General features: G+C 44.6%; 1 protein-coding gene across 1 annotated transcript; it reads left to right on the top strand.

The window, feature by feature from the left end:
- Positions 1-3,902: 3,902 nt before the first annotated feature.
- Positions 3,903-15,314, top strand: SELENOP (selenoprotein P). Its single transcript, XM_064140123.1, has 5 exons — positions 3,903-4,024; positions 5,860-6,063; positions 8,853-9,065; positions 11,732-11,849; positions 14,043-15,314. Exons 2-5 carry the CDS (start codon positions 5,873-5,875, stop codon positions 14,694-14,696), a joined length of 1,176 nt encoding a protein of 391 aa, XP_063996193.1. The 5' UTR covers positions 3,903-4,024; positions 5,860-5,872; the 3' UTR covers positions 14,697-15,314.
- Positions 15,315-15,318: the final 4 nt, after the last annotated feature.

Raw genomic sequence — 15,318 nt, forward strand, 5'->3', positions numbered from 1 at the left:
CCTACCAGGACAATTACTCCCTCCCCACCCAGATAAGAGTGCAAGGGAGTAGAAACAGGATGATAATTATAAAAATTACTGTTTGAAGCTGAAGGCTTGTCCAAATTAGAGTTCACAGCTGCCTCCTGCAGTGAGGTTGGAACACATTCAACAACTAAGAAAACACTTGCAGTGGAAAGCAAGCCCCAAGATTTTTAGACAATCATTTTTTTCATCAGGGCAGCAGGAGCCTATGGCCTCAAGAGAGATTAGTATAAGAAATGGAATGGTCAGACTCTTGTTCTGTAAATTTAACAATTACTAACAGCTTTGTTCTACTGTTTGAAAAAAAAAAACAGACAAAAAAGAAGAGAAAGAAAAGGTAATGCCTTGGGCTGAAGTTTAAACATACTTAGGGTTCGTTTTTTAAACCAACTGATTAGATCTATCTAAACCCATGCAACATCACAGTGTCACAGTATTATCAGGATTGGAAGAGACCTCACAGATCATCAAGTCCAACCCTTTACCACAGAGCTCAAGGCTAGACCATGGCACCAAGTGCCACATCCAACCTTGCCTTGAACATCATACATATGCTTTATTATTATGCTTTTTGTGTGCTTTATATATTTTTTTCTGTTATTCTTTAAGACAAGGAGTTTCTTCCTTAATAAAACTCAAGGCAGAACTCATCTAAGGATCACAGGACATTAGGGGTTGGAAGGAACCCAAAGAGATCATCGAATCCAACCCCCATGCCAGAGAAGGACCACACAACCTAGCACAGTTCATGAAGGAACACATCCAGACAGGCCTTGGAAGTCTCCAGGGAAGGAGAGAAGAGTCCACAACCTCTCTGGGGAGCCTGTTCCAGTAGTCTGTGACCCTTACAGTAAAAAAGTTCCCCCTTGTGTTGAAGTGGAACCTCCTGTGCTGCAACTTACATGCGTTGCTCCTGGTCCTATCCCAGGGAGCAAGTGAGTAGAGCCTGTCCCCCTTCTCCTGATTCCCAGGCCACAGGTGTTTATAAACATAAATCCTCTCTCAGTCTTCTCTTTTCCAGACTAAAAAGTCCAAGGTCCCTCAGTCTCTCCTCCTTAGGCATGCCCTCCAGTCCAGCTAAGGTGAAGAAGTTCTTTCCGGTGAGGATGGTGAGACACTGGCACAGGCTGCCCAGGAAGGCTGTGGATGCTCCCTTCCTGGAGGTGTTCAAGGCCAGGTTGGATGAGGCCTTGAGTACCTGTTCTAGTGGGAGGTGTCCCTGCCTATTTCAGGGGGGTTTGAACTGGATGATCTTCGAGGTCCCTTCCAACCTAAACTAGGTTATGAATCTATGATTCTGTGAATGTTATAAAGCAAGATGCTTTCAGCTTATCACTATGTATGTGGTTAACCTCTCATTCATATTGTAAATATTATAATAAATGTAATGTGAGATCATGATAAATAATGGAATAAATAGTATTTATTGGCACAGTGATGACAGCTAACAACAGCTTCTTCTTACCCCTTCTGAAGGGAAATGAGGATCTGCAGGTGTAGACCTCATTGCTGTCTACAACTATCTGTGGAGAGGCTGCTCTTGGGCTCTTCTCACAGGTAGCTGGAAACAGAACAAGGGGGAACGGCCTCAAGCTGAGTCTGGGAAGGTTTAGATTGGACATTAGGAAAAAGTTTTTCATGGAGAGAGAGAGTGGTCAGGCACTGGTATGAGCTGCCCAAGGAGGTGGTGGAGTCACCCACCCTGAATATGTTTAAGGTGAATCTTGTAGAGTAGGGTTGTAGGTTGGACTTGGTGATCCTGAGGGGCTTTGCCAACCTGGATGCTTCTGTGATTCTGTGTTTCTGCACACTATATGAGAGGAAATACTGACCTTTCAGTAGTGAGCACTCCACATGTCCATCCTCAATGTGCCTTCCACAGCAGGGTAGCTGTCTCTAAAGTTATCTGCTTCAGTTTACTCTGTGTGGACCACTGTGATCCACAAGCCTCAGCATCATTTGGTGGTGTTACATACAGATTATAGGCTTAAGCCTTCTGCACCTCCCTCTCTGCAAAGCTGAAAAAGGTATTTGATAGTATCCTTGCTTGTGTTGCTATAAGTGGCAAGAGACCAATGCTCAACCACTACTGAGCTGCATTTTATTCCTCTCCTTATTAGCAGATCTGTACCTGCTTTGTTTCTGCTTTGACACTCATGTAGGTATTGACATAGATGATGCACACCAAATACAGCCAGCATTGAAGGGCTTTCATAGTACTGAAAGTCAACAATCTATCCTGAGGCAGAAGGCCCAGTAAATAATCTATTGTTTGGAATAGCAAAGGACACCATCACAGTTAGGAGGCCTTGGTCCCAGTTCAACAAAGAATAGAAGGATGTGTTTCCCAAAAGAGGAAAAAAAAATCCACCCTGTTCTAAAATATGAAAGTTAATCCCAGTGTGCTCTCTGTCTGTTTGCTGCATTGTGTAAAACTTCAGGTATTTCCCCTTCTTTTCACTGTCTTGAGCAAAGAGCTTCTACAGGATAAACCCCAAGCTCAGTAATTCCATTTCCCACAATGAACCAGAAGCATAAAGCTCACCTAGACAGGAGACAGGGTCTCAGACAACTAAGAACTAAGCACTGTAAATCTCTCTACCTTCAATCCAGAGGGCACACCAAGTTCTTGTAGAGTTCTACACTTTGGCCACAACAACCCCGAGCAGTGCTACAGGCTGGGGACAGAGTGGCTGGAAAGCAGCCAGGCAGAGAGGGGCCTGGGGGTACTGGTAGAGAGTAGCTGAAGGTGAGCCAGCAGTGTGCCCAGGTGAGTAATGGCATCCTGGCCTGCATCAGGAACAGTGTGGCCAGTAGGACAAGGGAAGTTATTCTGCCCCTGTACTCAGCACTGCTCAGGCCACACCTTGAGTGCTGTGTCCAGTTCTGGGCCCCTCAGTTCAAGAGAGATATTCTGATGCTGGAAGGTGCCCAGAGAAGGGCAATGAAGCTGGTGAGGGGCCTGGAGCACAGCCCTGTGAGGAGAGGCTGAGGGAGCTGGGGGTGTGCAGCCTGGAGAAGAGGAGGCTCAGGGCAGACCTCATTGCTGTCTACAACTACCTGAAGGGAGGCTGTAGCCAGGTGGGGTTGGTCTCTTCTGCCAGGCAACCAGCAACAGAACAAGGGGACCAGTCTCAAGTTGTGTCAGGGTAGGTCTAGGCTGGATGTTAGGAGGAAGTTGTTGTCAGAGAGAGTGATTGGCATTGGAATGGGCTGCCCAGGGAGGTGGTGGAGGCACTGTCCCTGGGGGTCTTCAAGAAAAGCCTGGATGAGGCACTTAGTGCCATGGTCTGGTTGACTGGCTAGGGCTGGGTGCTAGGTTGGACTGGATGATGTTGGGGGTCTCTTCCAACCTGCTTGATTCTATTCTATGATTCTATGATTTAAATGGCAGAAGATTGGGGCTGTAACCTTCAACAGAGGTTGGTAAACTGGAAGACTCCATAGAAAGAAGCTTTAAATCCCAGTGCCATAATGAAGAAGCAATGGGCAAAAGGAGCCCTGTGCTGCACATGCCCTCAGGCAGGGCACACCACTCCTTAAGGCAAACTGTCAGACAAAGCCTGAGAGACAGAAACCTGCTAGCTCAGCAGTTTTGCAGAGAAGAACCTTCCCCCTCTCACTGTGGTTACCACTGTGTTCAGAAAACAATGGCTTTTTGGCCCACCCCCTTGCTCTGACTGTACCACTGCCTGGAGCTGCCTGGGGTGACCAGCAAACTGCACCATCTGGTATTCAAAGCCACGGTGTCAAAAACACCCAGCCACGCTGCACCGCCAGTGCTTTGCACCTGGAATCAGCCAACAGAGGAATACTTGGGTGGCTTTTGCTAAAGGGGCTTGCTGTGCTTGCAGGGTTGCTCAGAATAGGGCTCCCTGAACTTTGAACTGTGTCTGCCAAGCGAGATAAACAAGAGCTGTATAAATACCACAGCCCTCTTCCCCACAGTGTTTTCTTCAGCAGAGTTAAGCAGAGCTGCCAAGGACTGGGGGAGGAAAGGGTAAGTGTGCTGCTTTTACTATGAAAGCACTTCATGGCTTAAGATTTGGCAGAGCATCTGCTCGTCTTTTTTTTTCTTGGCTGAAAAGGCTGACTGGAAATTTCCATTGGAAATGAAGCAGAAAGCTGAAATGCAAAGAGAAGTGTGATTCAGAAGGCAGCCTTCGCCGAGTGCTCAGGCAGAGACAGCTGTTGCTGGGTGCTCTCTGCCAGCGCTGCAGAAGGCATAAAAGGGGATCTAAAGATGTCATAGGAATTTCATATCTTTATAAGGCATGTAAAGGCTGGCAGCTTTCCAGGTGTGTGGAAAGAGTGAAAAAAAATTAAAAAAGAGGTTGTGTTGATATCTGTTGAGCCTCAGAGCACTGCTTTTGATAGAGGTAAAGGACAGAAGCATTGCAGACAGAAGGATTTCACAAGTTATTTTGTGTTTACAGCAGCTGGTTCCTCCTTTTACAAGATCAGCTGTTAAATAGAACGTTCTAATTCTCTTTAGAGCATTGTAAAGGGGCATAAGATGCATGTTACTTGTCGCAGCCTAATCTTTCCAAAGCATTCTGTTTGCTCTCAGGCTCTGCTGAGCATGGAGAAATGACACAGTTCCAAAATGCAGGACATGCTGAACAAATTTACATGGAATCATAGAGTCAACCAGCTTGGAAGAGACCTCCAAGATCATCCACTCCAACCTAGCACCCAGCCCTAGCCAGTCAACTAGACCATGGCACTAAGTGCCTCAGCCAGGCTTATCTTGAATACCTCCAGGCACGGTGACTCCACCACCTCCCTGGGCAGCCCATTCCAATGCCAATCACTCTCTCTGACAACAACTTCCTCCTAACATCCAGCTTAGACCTCCCCTGGCACAGCTTGAGACTGTGTCCCCTTGTTCTGTTGCTGGTTGCCTGGCAGAAGAGACCAACCCCACCTGGCTACAGCCTCTCTTCAGGTAGTTGTAGACAGCAATGAGCTCTGCCCTGAGCCTCCTCTTCTCCAGGCTGCACACCCCCAGCTCCCTCAGCCTCTCCTCACACAGCTTTATGTATTTCTCAATAATGAGTGCTTTTTTTTCCCCTTCTTTTTGAGTATATTAATCCAACATTGTTGTGTTAATAGATTAAAAGGAAAAGAAAATGACAGAATCTCTTCTATGCTTTGATTTCCATGAATTATGCTGAGTGTGGGTAGTGGATTTTCTAAGGTAGGAGGAATCCTGAAACTCGGTTTTGATTTCCTGTTTTGCCAGTTCATGGTGTCTGTGCTCTCAAGAGATTTTAATCAACAGGATCCAACTACTACACACTGAGCTGTAAAAAAAAAAAATACAAAGCCCAAAACTCCATGCATTTTAAAAGTCTTTAAAAAACTGTCATTTATTTCTGCCAGCTTCTGCAGTGCTTGATGAGTGTCAAAATGCACTGTTGGCCAAATTAGTCTGGAGTGAATAGGTGTAAGCTCTTACTCAGCCCCACTGGTTTCTGAACACAGGAAATAAAGTCATTAAATTTAGAATCACTGAAGTGTTAAAAAACAGTCAAAAAGAAACTACAAAGAGAAAGGAACCATGTGGTCTGGTCAGCAGCAATAAAAGAAAACCCTGGGGTTTGGTTTGTTCTGTTTTCTGAGCACTTTTCAGCTGTTTCCATACAAAACCAACAACAAAGATCCTGCAAAAGAAGGACACTGCAAAACAAAAGTCTGATCAAGCAGGAAATGATGCAGCTCAGATTTACCCTTCTGGTTTTCTGATGCTCTGCTCTGTTTCACTGTGGGAATTTCAGATTCTGAAGTTTGTTTTTAGGCGTTGATTGTAGTTTGTTTATTCTCTCTCTCCAGATAAAGCTCAGCCATGTGGGCAGGGCTGGGGCTAGTTCTGGCTCTCTGTCTCCTCCCAGGAGGAGGGGCAGAGATCCAGAACTGCAAGGAGGCTCCAGAATGGCAAATTGGGGAGGAAAACCCAATGCTGAACTCTAGAGGCTCGGTGACAGTGGTGGCTCTCCTCCAAGCTAGCTGATACTTGTGCCTGCTGCAGGCTTCCAGGTGAGTGTAATTTGCTCTCCCAGGTTTTGTTAAAACCTGACTGGTCAGTTTTTAAAAGGCCATCAGAGGATAATACAAACACCTCACTCAGTGAACTTAAGTGCCATCATCCAGGCTGACATGTGCAAACCAGTGACACCTTAGCTCTCAGCAGTAGCATTCTGTGTGAGGAGCTCAGATTCTTTACCTCCCTGACTTGTCCTGCTAACAGATCATCTTCTCTAGATGGTAATTGCAACAGAAAAGTATGATAAATTTGGCATTAATGAAACCCAAACCACACTGAGACCCAACAGAGACAGTGTCTCAAGACTGTGTTTCATTTAGCAACATATAACAAATGTAGCAAAGATGCTGAGGATAAACATCATAGTCATAGAATCAGAGAATCATAGAATCAACCAGGTTGGAAGAGACCTCCAAGATCATCCAGTCCAACCTAGCACCCAGCCCTAGCCAGTCAACCAGACCATGGCACTAAGTGCCTCAGCCAGGCTTTGCTTCAACACCTCCAGGGACGGTGCCTCCACCACCTCCCTGGGCAGCCCATTCTAATGCCAATCACTCTCTCTGACAACAACTTCCTCCTAACATCCAGCCTAGATCTCCCCCAGCACAACTTGAGGCTGTGTCCCCTTGTTCTGTTGCTGGTTGCCTGAGAGAAGAGGCCAACCCCACCTGGCTACAATGTCCCTTCAGGTAGTTGCAGACATCAATCAGGTCACCCCTGAGCCCTCCTCTGACATGTCTAGAGCACCTGAAACAGAGAGTTCTGAGATCACTCATTTCTAGTGCAACATCTGTTAAGGAAAAAGGCAAATCAAAACCTGTTCTCTTAATATGGTTTCCCAGCCCCTGTTCAGAGGTCCTAGATATGTATATAAGACCCAAACAGCCCAGCAGGTAAGGCAAAGACTGACCTTTCAAAAAATAGATGAGGCATTCCAGGAAATAATCATTGTTCCATTTTCAATGTCTGGGAGACATTGCTGTTACCTCTGTGCAAATAATTAGGCTGTTGCAACAGCAATGACAGCTGATGCAAACAAGAGTTGCATGCTGCACTTATCTTGGGTTCATTAATGATTGTGAAATAATTTTGGACTTAAAAATACACAGTGCCAGCTGCGTGGCTTGATTTTAATCACTGCAATAACATCTTAGTGTTCCCCTCCAGGCTGCATGGAGTCATGGTATCACAGACTTTGTAAGCTTTTTAAGGATTAGACTTGAAAACATGCTGCTAAATCTCTGGCTCCATCCAAGTCAAAGGTGGGCTGTGTGCTTGGCTTTCAGAACAGCTGGGTTTGATTCTGTGAGTTGCAGAAAGGTTTTAAAGAAGCCTGCAAGCTCTGTAGACTATTTTCTGAACCTGGGATGAGGGTGTGAAGCAAAAAGAGTTTTATGGAGTCATTAACTAGGAAAGGTTCCAAATGAAAAGGAAAAAAAACCCGAACAACCCAAACCAAACCACCCCATCATGGAGTAAGAAAGCAGATTTCTGTACTGTGGAACAAAGACTTTCAGAAGGGCATGCCCAAAGGGAGAGACTAATAATTGCCAGAGAGGTCACACACACACATTCTGTGGCCATCCTTTTGATGCAGTTACTGCCATATCCCTTTCTGCCTATTGCATCTAACAGCCATGCCAAGGTATGTTGGAAAGCTATCAGAACTTTACTCCTGCTTTCTTGATTATTCCTCCTCCTGCCATATTTATAGTATGAGAGAGCCCTGCAGAGGGACCTGGCCAGGCTGGATGGGTGGGCAGAGGCCAATGGGATGAGATTGAACAAGGCCAAGTGCAGGGTTCTGCACTTTGGCCACAACAACCCCAAGCAGCACTACAGGCTGGGGACAGAGTGGCTGAGAGCAACCAGGAGGAAAGGGACCTGGGGGTACTGGTGAATAGTAGCTGAAGCTGAGCCAGCAGTGTGCCCAGGTGGCCAAGAGAGCCAATGGCATCCTGGCATGCATCAGGAGCAGTGTGGCCAGTAGGACGAGGGAGGTTATTCTGCTCCTGTACTCAGCACTGGTCAGGCCACACTTTGAGTGCCGTGTCCAGTTCTGGGCTCCTCAATTCAAGAGAGATGTTGAGGTGCTGGAATGTGTCCAGAGAATGGCAACAAAGCTGGTGAGGGGCCTGGAACATAAACCCTGTGAGGAGAGGCTGAGGGAGCTGGGGGTGTGCAGCCTGCAGAAGAGGAGGCTCAGGGCAGACCTCATTGCTGTCTATAACTACCTGAAGGGAGGCTGTAGCCAGGTGGGGTTGGTCTCTTCTGCCAGGCACCCAGCAATAGAAGAAGGGGACACAGTCTCAAGCTGTGCTGGGGGAGATCTAGGCTGGATGTTAGGAGGAAGTTGTTGTCAGAGAGAGTGATTGGCATTGGAATGGGCTGCCCAGGGAGGTGGTGGAGTCACCATCCCTGGAGGTGTTCAAGAAAAGCCTGGATGGGGCACTTAGTGTCATGGTCTGGTTGACTGGCTAGGGCTGGGTGCTAGGTTGGACTGGATGACCTTGGAGGTCTCTCCCAACCTGGTTGATTCTATGAATCCTCTAACCAACACTGTGCCTGTGGCACATTAGCTGTTGCAGGGCCCAGTTTGGTGACAGTATAGATGACAGTCATGGTAAAAGACAACGATGTAATAGTGTGGGAACTGTTGCAATTCAAATTACAGCCACAGCACTATAAGCAAGGTGAAGCATATTAGCTTTTGTTGAACACAGCTAACCTTACAATTCTCCAATCATCTGTGGTCCTGCTTCCTTACATTCTCCACCAGACTGGAAGACCTGCGGGTGAAGTTAGAGGATGAAGGACTGGTCAATGTCTCCTATGTCGTTGTTAACCATCAGGGACCTTATTCACAGAGGAAATTCCACCTACTCAAAGAAAGTGTTTCAGAGTATATTACTGTCTACCAGCAAGATGAACAGCAAGATGATGTCTGGACTACCTTAAATGGAAGCAAAGATGACTTCCTCATCTATGACAGGTCTGTGTTTATAGGGGGACACAGGGAAACATTTGCATGCATCCACAGTAATGCTTTGTAAATCTCTGCATTATTTGATTGATTTGCAAATTACCACACAATAAAGACTTCTTAATCAGCTTCTAAAGTGGCACTAAGCAAAGCACTTGCACTTACTGGAGAGAGGAAGCTACCAAAGTGAAGTCTGCTTTTGCTTCAGTGAGTATGAGACAAGTAATTATTCCTTCACAATTACTAAGGATTTAGAGTCATGTGAGTGTAGAATTCGCTAATATAATCCTGGCCTGATTTTATTTTCAGACAACTTCATGGCATCCATGCCTGTGAAAATGAAGTTCAGATAAGATAAAAAAGAAATGACACTCAAATAAGAAAAAAAGTTTGGCCCAAGTTGTTGAAAATGTTGTGGAAAATGGTCTTTAAGTGAAAGTTAAAACTTTGGAAGAAAACAGCTTTTTGATGATAGAATTCTGAGACAAGTATTTTTTTTTGGCAGAAGGAGTAATAACTCTTTAGTAAAAATCCTTGTGTTTTAATTTTGACATGATAGAAATTAGCCAAAAATCCTTCATCTCTACAGCTCCATCCTAACTACTGTGATGCTACTGAATGTTGTGGAGGGGTTTCTCTTATTCCTCCTCTATTAGGGGGAGGTGAGAAATTAATTTGAGGCAGTATTAATTTTTTACAAAATCATTTATTAAAATTAATATTTACAAATTTGTGCCACCCCCAACCACTATGAAATCAGGTTTGTTTGCAAAGTTATGAAAACAGCTTGGGATATATTTACAGGGATTGGATTATTAAATGGAAATATCAAATTATCAACAACTACAGACAGAGAGAAAGATTCCCTTAGGCTTAATGCCTCTTAGCAACTATACTGTCTGCCCAGCAAGGGCTGAAACTGTGTCTGCTCTTAAGACAGAGGTAACTTATATTACAAAGGAATTAAAGCTTGCTTGGATGTGTTGCTCTTAAGTATTAATCATTAATCACCCTCCTGGGATTGTGTCACAGTGTGCCCAGTATTCAGGTCTTGGTGAAGCTGGAATCTGTCCCGGCTTGCAGGGCAATGATAAGTGTTCCCAGTCTCTGGGGTAAACAGGATTTCTCTGACCTTCTCTCCTGGGGTGAAATGGTCTCTGCCTCAGTGCTGCTGCTTCTGGATGCTGTGTGTGTCCAGGGATGATCAGCTGGCAGGATTTCCAGGTGCAGGAGGAAGGTTTGTCCATGTAGCTTCTGACACAGTCAGTTTCACAGCTAGCAGGCTGTGTTTGTAGGTTTGCAGACAGTCTGAAGGTCTGCTGGCTCTGGATCTTTCCAGCCTTACAGGACAGCTGATAAGCAGTATATGCTGGGCAAGCAGGGTCTGCCGGGCTGCAGGGAGACTTGAGCTCCATAGATAAATGCAGGATAGCAGCCAGTGTGTGCGGCTGCTCTAGGCTTAGGCAGGGGCTCTCAGCTCCCCATATATGTATGAAGTGCAGGCGTGCAGGCGCTCTGCTTCTCAAAGGGTTCACAGAGAGCTTAACTGCGCCTTGAGATCAATGCAAGAGGGCTGAGCCTCAGTGATGTTTGCAAGAGAGTAAGGGCTTTACTCTGTGTCTAGGCCATGCAAGCAGGTTAGGTCAGCAGGGTGCTGCTATGTGGATCAGAGAGCTGAGCTTGGTCCTCTGAACACTCTGAACTCTCTGACCACGTGGTGCTCCTTTGCACCCCTTTTTATAGACTCTGAGCTGAGATTTGTGGCTCATTTGGCCATCTAAAGTGACCAATCAGGCTGGCAGTAAGCCAAACCTTACCTCAATAGGCAGGAGCTGTTTGCTTAGACCCTCCCAATAGGGGGTTACCTGGGCAGACCCCAGGGGTACACGGACTGGGTGTGTGTGTGTTACACAACCCGCTTACTGCCATAGGTTGAGGCAGAAAAACATGTCCAGGCATGTAGAGGCATAGAGAGGCCTCAGTTTTGGGGCTGCTGCCCCTCCACCACACTGAAGTGAACATTCTTAGTTCACGCTGAAGTGTGATCAAGTTTAATTGAGAACTACAAAGTTACTTCATTTTTTGGTAATATGGAATGAATTAGCTGCATATAAGCTGGAGGGCTGAGTATTGACACTGCAGGTAGGGTACTCAGCAAGGTGTCCTCTTAAAAGTTCTACCTTTGCTCCATCTCCTTGGAATTTACCAGTCATGTAGTCAAGTGCATACCCCAGAACACTCAAGTACTGATATGGAGCAAACAGGCACCATAAAAATCCCCTCTGACACACTAAGTCAGTAATTTGGAATCAAAATGTGTGTTGCCATAAGAATGAAACAACAGCGTGGCAGTTTGTAGCACTATGCCAAAGCAGCCCTTCTCATTAGCAGGATAAGATCCATGATTAGTCTACCTTTGCTACTCTAAATGCCACTGAGCTAGAGGCTTCTGCAGCAGTTGTGTCAGCCACAAGTCATGCTTCACACTACTGCCTGATGCAGTATTTGTTAGGCAGGTATTGGTTTTGCCCACCAGCTCCTCAGACACAGTCTCTGTAGGACTGTATGGTGTGAGTGGATTGACAGGGATACAGTAAAGTATGACAAAAAGAGATATTTTATTGTTGGTGTATATTTATGCCTGTGTGTAACTGCAAAGTTCTTTCTCTCCTTAGATGTGGCCGTCTGGTGTATCACCTGGGTCTGCCCTATTCCTTCCTGTCTTTCCCATATGTAGAAGACTCTATTAAGATTGCATACTGTGAAAACAAGTGTGGAAACTGCTCTTACACGGTATTTCCTTGTTTCAGTCTATATATATTGGGAAAGGAATTTTGGTAGAATAGAATGGAATAGAATAGAATGGAATAGAATAGAATGGAATAGAATAGAATAGAATAGAATAGAATAGAATAGAATAGAATAGAATAGAATAGAATAGAATAGAATAGAATAGAATAGAAGTCAACCAGGTTGGAAGAGATCTCCACAAGATCATCCAGTCCAACCCAGCACCCAGCCCTAACCAATCAGTTACACCATGGCACTAAGTGCCCCATCCAAGCTTTGCTTCAACACCTCCAGAGACGGTGACTCCACCACCTCCCTGGGCAGCCCATTCCAATGCCAATCACTCTTTCTGACAACAACTTCCTCCTAACATCCAGCCTAGACCTCCCCCAGCACAACTTGAGACTGTGTCCCCTTCTTCTGTTGCTTGTTGCCTGGCAGAAGAGACCAACCCCACCTGGCTACAGCCTCCCTTCAGGTAGTTGTAGACAGCAATCAGGTCCCCCCTGAGCCTCCTCTTCTGCAGGCTGCACACCCCCAGCTCCCTCAGCCTCTCCTCACAGGGCTGTGCTTCAGACCTCTCACCAGCTTTGTTGCCCTTCTCTAAACACCTTCCAGCACCTCAACATCTCTCTTGAATTGGGGGGCCCAGAACTGGACACAGGACTGAAGGTGTGGCCTGACCAGTGCTGAGTGCAGAGGCAGAATGACCTGCCTTGTCCTACTGGACACGCTGTTCCTGATCCAGACCAGGATGCCATTGGCTCCCTTGGCCACCTGGGCCTGGGCCACCTGGGATGTGACTGGTACTTTAACAAAAGAAAAAGTTCAGTGTGGTTAATCCCAAAAGACACGGTTTAGAATTTACAGGTGACAAGTGTCTGTTGACAAGAGTTTTTAAACATTTTTCCAAGTGAACTAGGGACAACTCATAGCAAACTGGTTATCTGAATTCCTGCCCTTGACAGAATTGCAAATAATTTTCAGAAATCTAAATTCAAATTTGGAGGCAAATTCTGTTTCTGCAATTAATGTGCAGCATGTAAGCAATGAGCTACTCTAATTCCTGGGGACAACAAAAGTCAGGTTGCTGGGCCATCTCCTTTAAACAATATGCTTACCCTGAAAGGGTGAACTAGGTGATACTTGTGGTCCCTTCCAACCTGGTATTCTATTAATCTATGAAGATAGAAGTTGTTTAAAAATACTTGGAGATCAATCTGAACTAGTCTGAGTTTCTATTCCTTTCAGTGTACATTTAAATGATATACAATGGTTGCTTTAAACCTGTGGTGATATGAGGTGATAAATCACAGCTGACTTTATAAAAGAAGGTTAGCTTTGCTTTATGTGTAACTGAAGATCAGAACTACTTTAAGGATTGTGGAGAACAGAGTCACAGAGTCATGAAAGTTCAATGAGAAGGTTAATTTCTGTTCTCATCATACCATTTACCAGATAGATGTTGCCTCAGGCAGGTCAGATGTGGGATCCTGGAGGGAAAAGAACCCCTAGCCACTTTTAATTAGCATTTAATTGAATTAGAAATGTAATAGTTTGCATTAAGAGTCATGTTATCAGTGGTGTGTAAAACATGGGGATTTTATCAGAGAGGGACTGAGCAATAATGGGAGTTGAGGAGCAATGCAGACACAGAAAGAGGCTTCTGGCCAGACCTAAAGCTAAGGTGCAACAGGGCAAAAGGAATTAAAATTTTATAAGAATTCAAGAGGACTCTGAATTCAACCAAGAAATCCACTGAAGTTTCTGAACTAGAAAATAAAACTGGAGGAAAGGATGCTATGCAATAGTGGACAGTGATGACACCTTGGTCTGTTTCATTGTGAGTTCTCATGCTCTTTGTTAGAGATGTCTTGATCTAGGTCACTATTTCTGTAGCATACTATGACTCATCTTTAGAGCAGCCAAAGATATCTTAACAGGTAAGGTAGATTAAGTAAAATTCTACTTCAAAATTCTGGCTGTAACCTGCCATGGATTGATAACTACTGGGAATGGGTAAACATAATTAGGAATTACCAAGTTGGTGAAAGCTATTATTTACTGGGTAAACCTGTAAATAGGCAGCAAAAATAGCGGTGCAAATAGTAGCAAAAAGGTTAAGGTAATTAATATTTTACAACTAGTTAAATTAAATATAGTGCCTTGTATTTAATGCAAGCTTCTGTTTTGCAGGAACCTGATATTGATGGGGTATGTGAAAACATCACTAAAAAAGCTGATGAAAAACTAGCAGAGATAGAACCCAAGCCATCTGGTCACCATTCGCATCACCAGAACCTGCACAGACATAGGCACCACCACCGCCACCACCACCGCAACGGCAGTCATCATTCCAAACATGAAGACCATCAGGCTCCTTCTGAAATTAAAAGACATCATCCTCACAGCAGTAGGCATCATAGAGTTTTTGGCCATGACAGGCATGATCGTACAGATAGTCATGAGCAGGTAGACACTGTTCCTTTAGCAGAAGGTGTGGAAATTACGCAAGATAAAAAGCTATGAAAAAAAGGGAAAAGTAGCTGTAAAAACCAGTTAACTTGAAATTGGCAGACAGCATCAGACTCAGCTTCCAGCAGCTGATGCTGTCATTGTCGACACCTTTTGTTTGAAGAGCTAGGAAATTCTGTCACTTGACAGTGTCGTGGAGCACTTCCAAATTCTTGCAGGTGACACGGCCAGCTGTTAGCAGAGGACATCACTGAATCCTGACAGTGACGTCTGCTTGCTGATGCCTGACAGGCATCAGCAGCAGGAGGAAGTGAAGGTAGTGACACTTGACAGTGACAGGAAAAGGCAAGAAACTGAGCCTGAAAAACAAACTAAGAACCTTAAAAACTCAATAGAATCCTATTACCTAAATTCATGTAGTTGAAAGAGTGGAAAACATTGACAGATTTGTGTTTCTTGTGCCCTCACTCAAAAATTAAATTAGGACATATTCGTAGAGTTGAGGTGTTGCAAAGAAGTAGACTTTTAGAGCAGAGCTCTTAGAATAATGCAATACCTGTCAAATTCCATCAGTGAAAACCTTTGTGACTTAAGAATTTTAAATGACCCATAGTTTGTTTTTCAGTTGCACTGGGAAGGTGTCTGCATTTCTGGTTAACTTGTCTTTTATTGCTTGTCTTCTAAAACATTCTGCTTGCATTTGTGAGGACAGGAGCGTAAACTATGACCTAGGGGCTCCTGTTTGATGTTTTGCAATCAAGAATAGAAGATAACCAAAACAGACATTTTAATCATTTTTATTAAGAACAGGAAATACATTTGAAGTTCATTATTTTTGTGTTTTGTTTTGGTTTTGGGTTTTTTTTTTTCCTAACATGGGGATACAAATTACATACAAGAAAAGCTTATTCCTAAGCAACATGTCAAAACAATGTTTTTATCTCAAGTACAAGATACAAGTGGTATCTGCTTTATTTTAAATGAAGAGATTTATGTT

Source organism: Pogoniulus pusillus, chromosome Z (assembly GCF_015220805.1).
Source record: "Pogoniulus pusillus isolate bPogPus1 chromosome Z, bPogPus1.pri, whole genome shotgun sequence".
Taxonomy (NCBI): Eukaryota; Metazoa; Chordata; class Aves; order Piciformes; family Lybiidae; genus Pogoniulus; species Pogoniulus pusillus.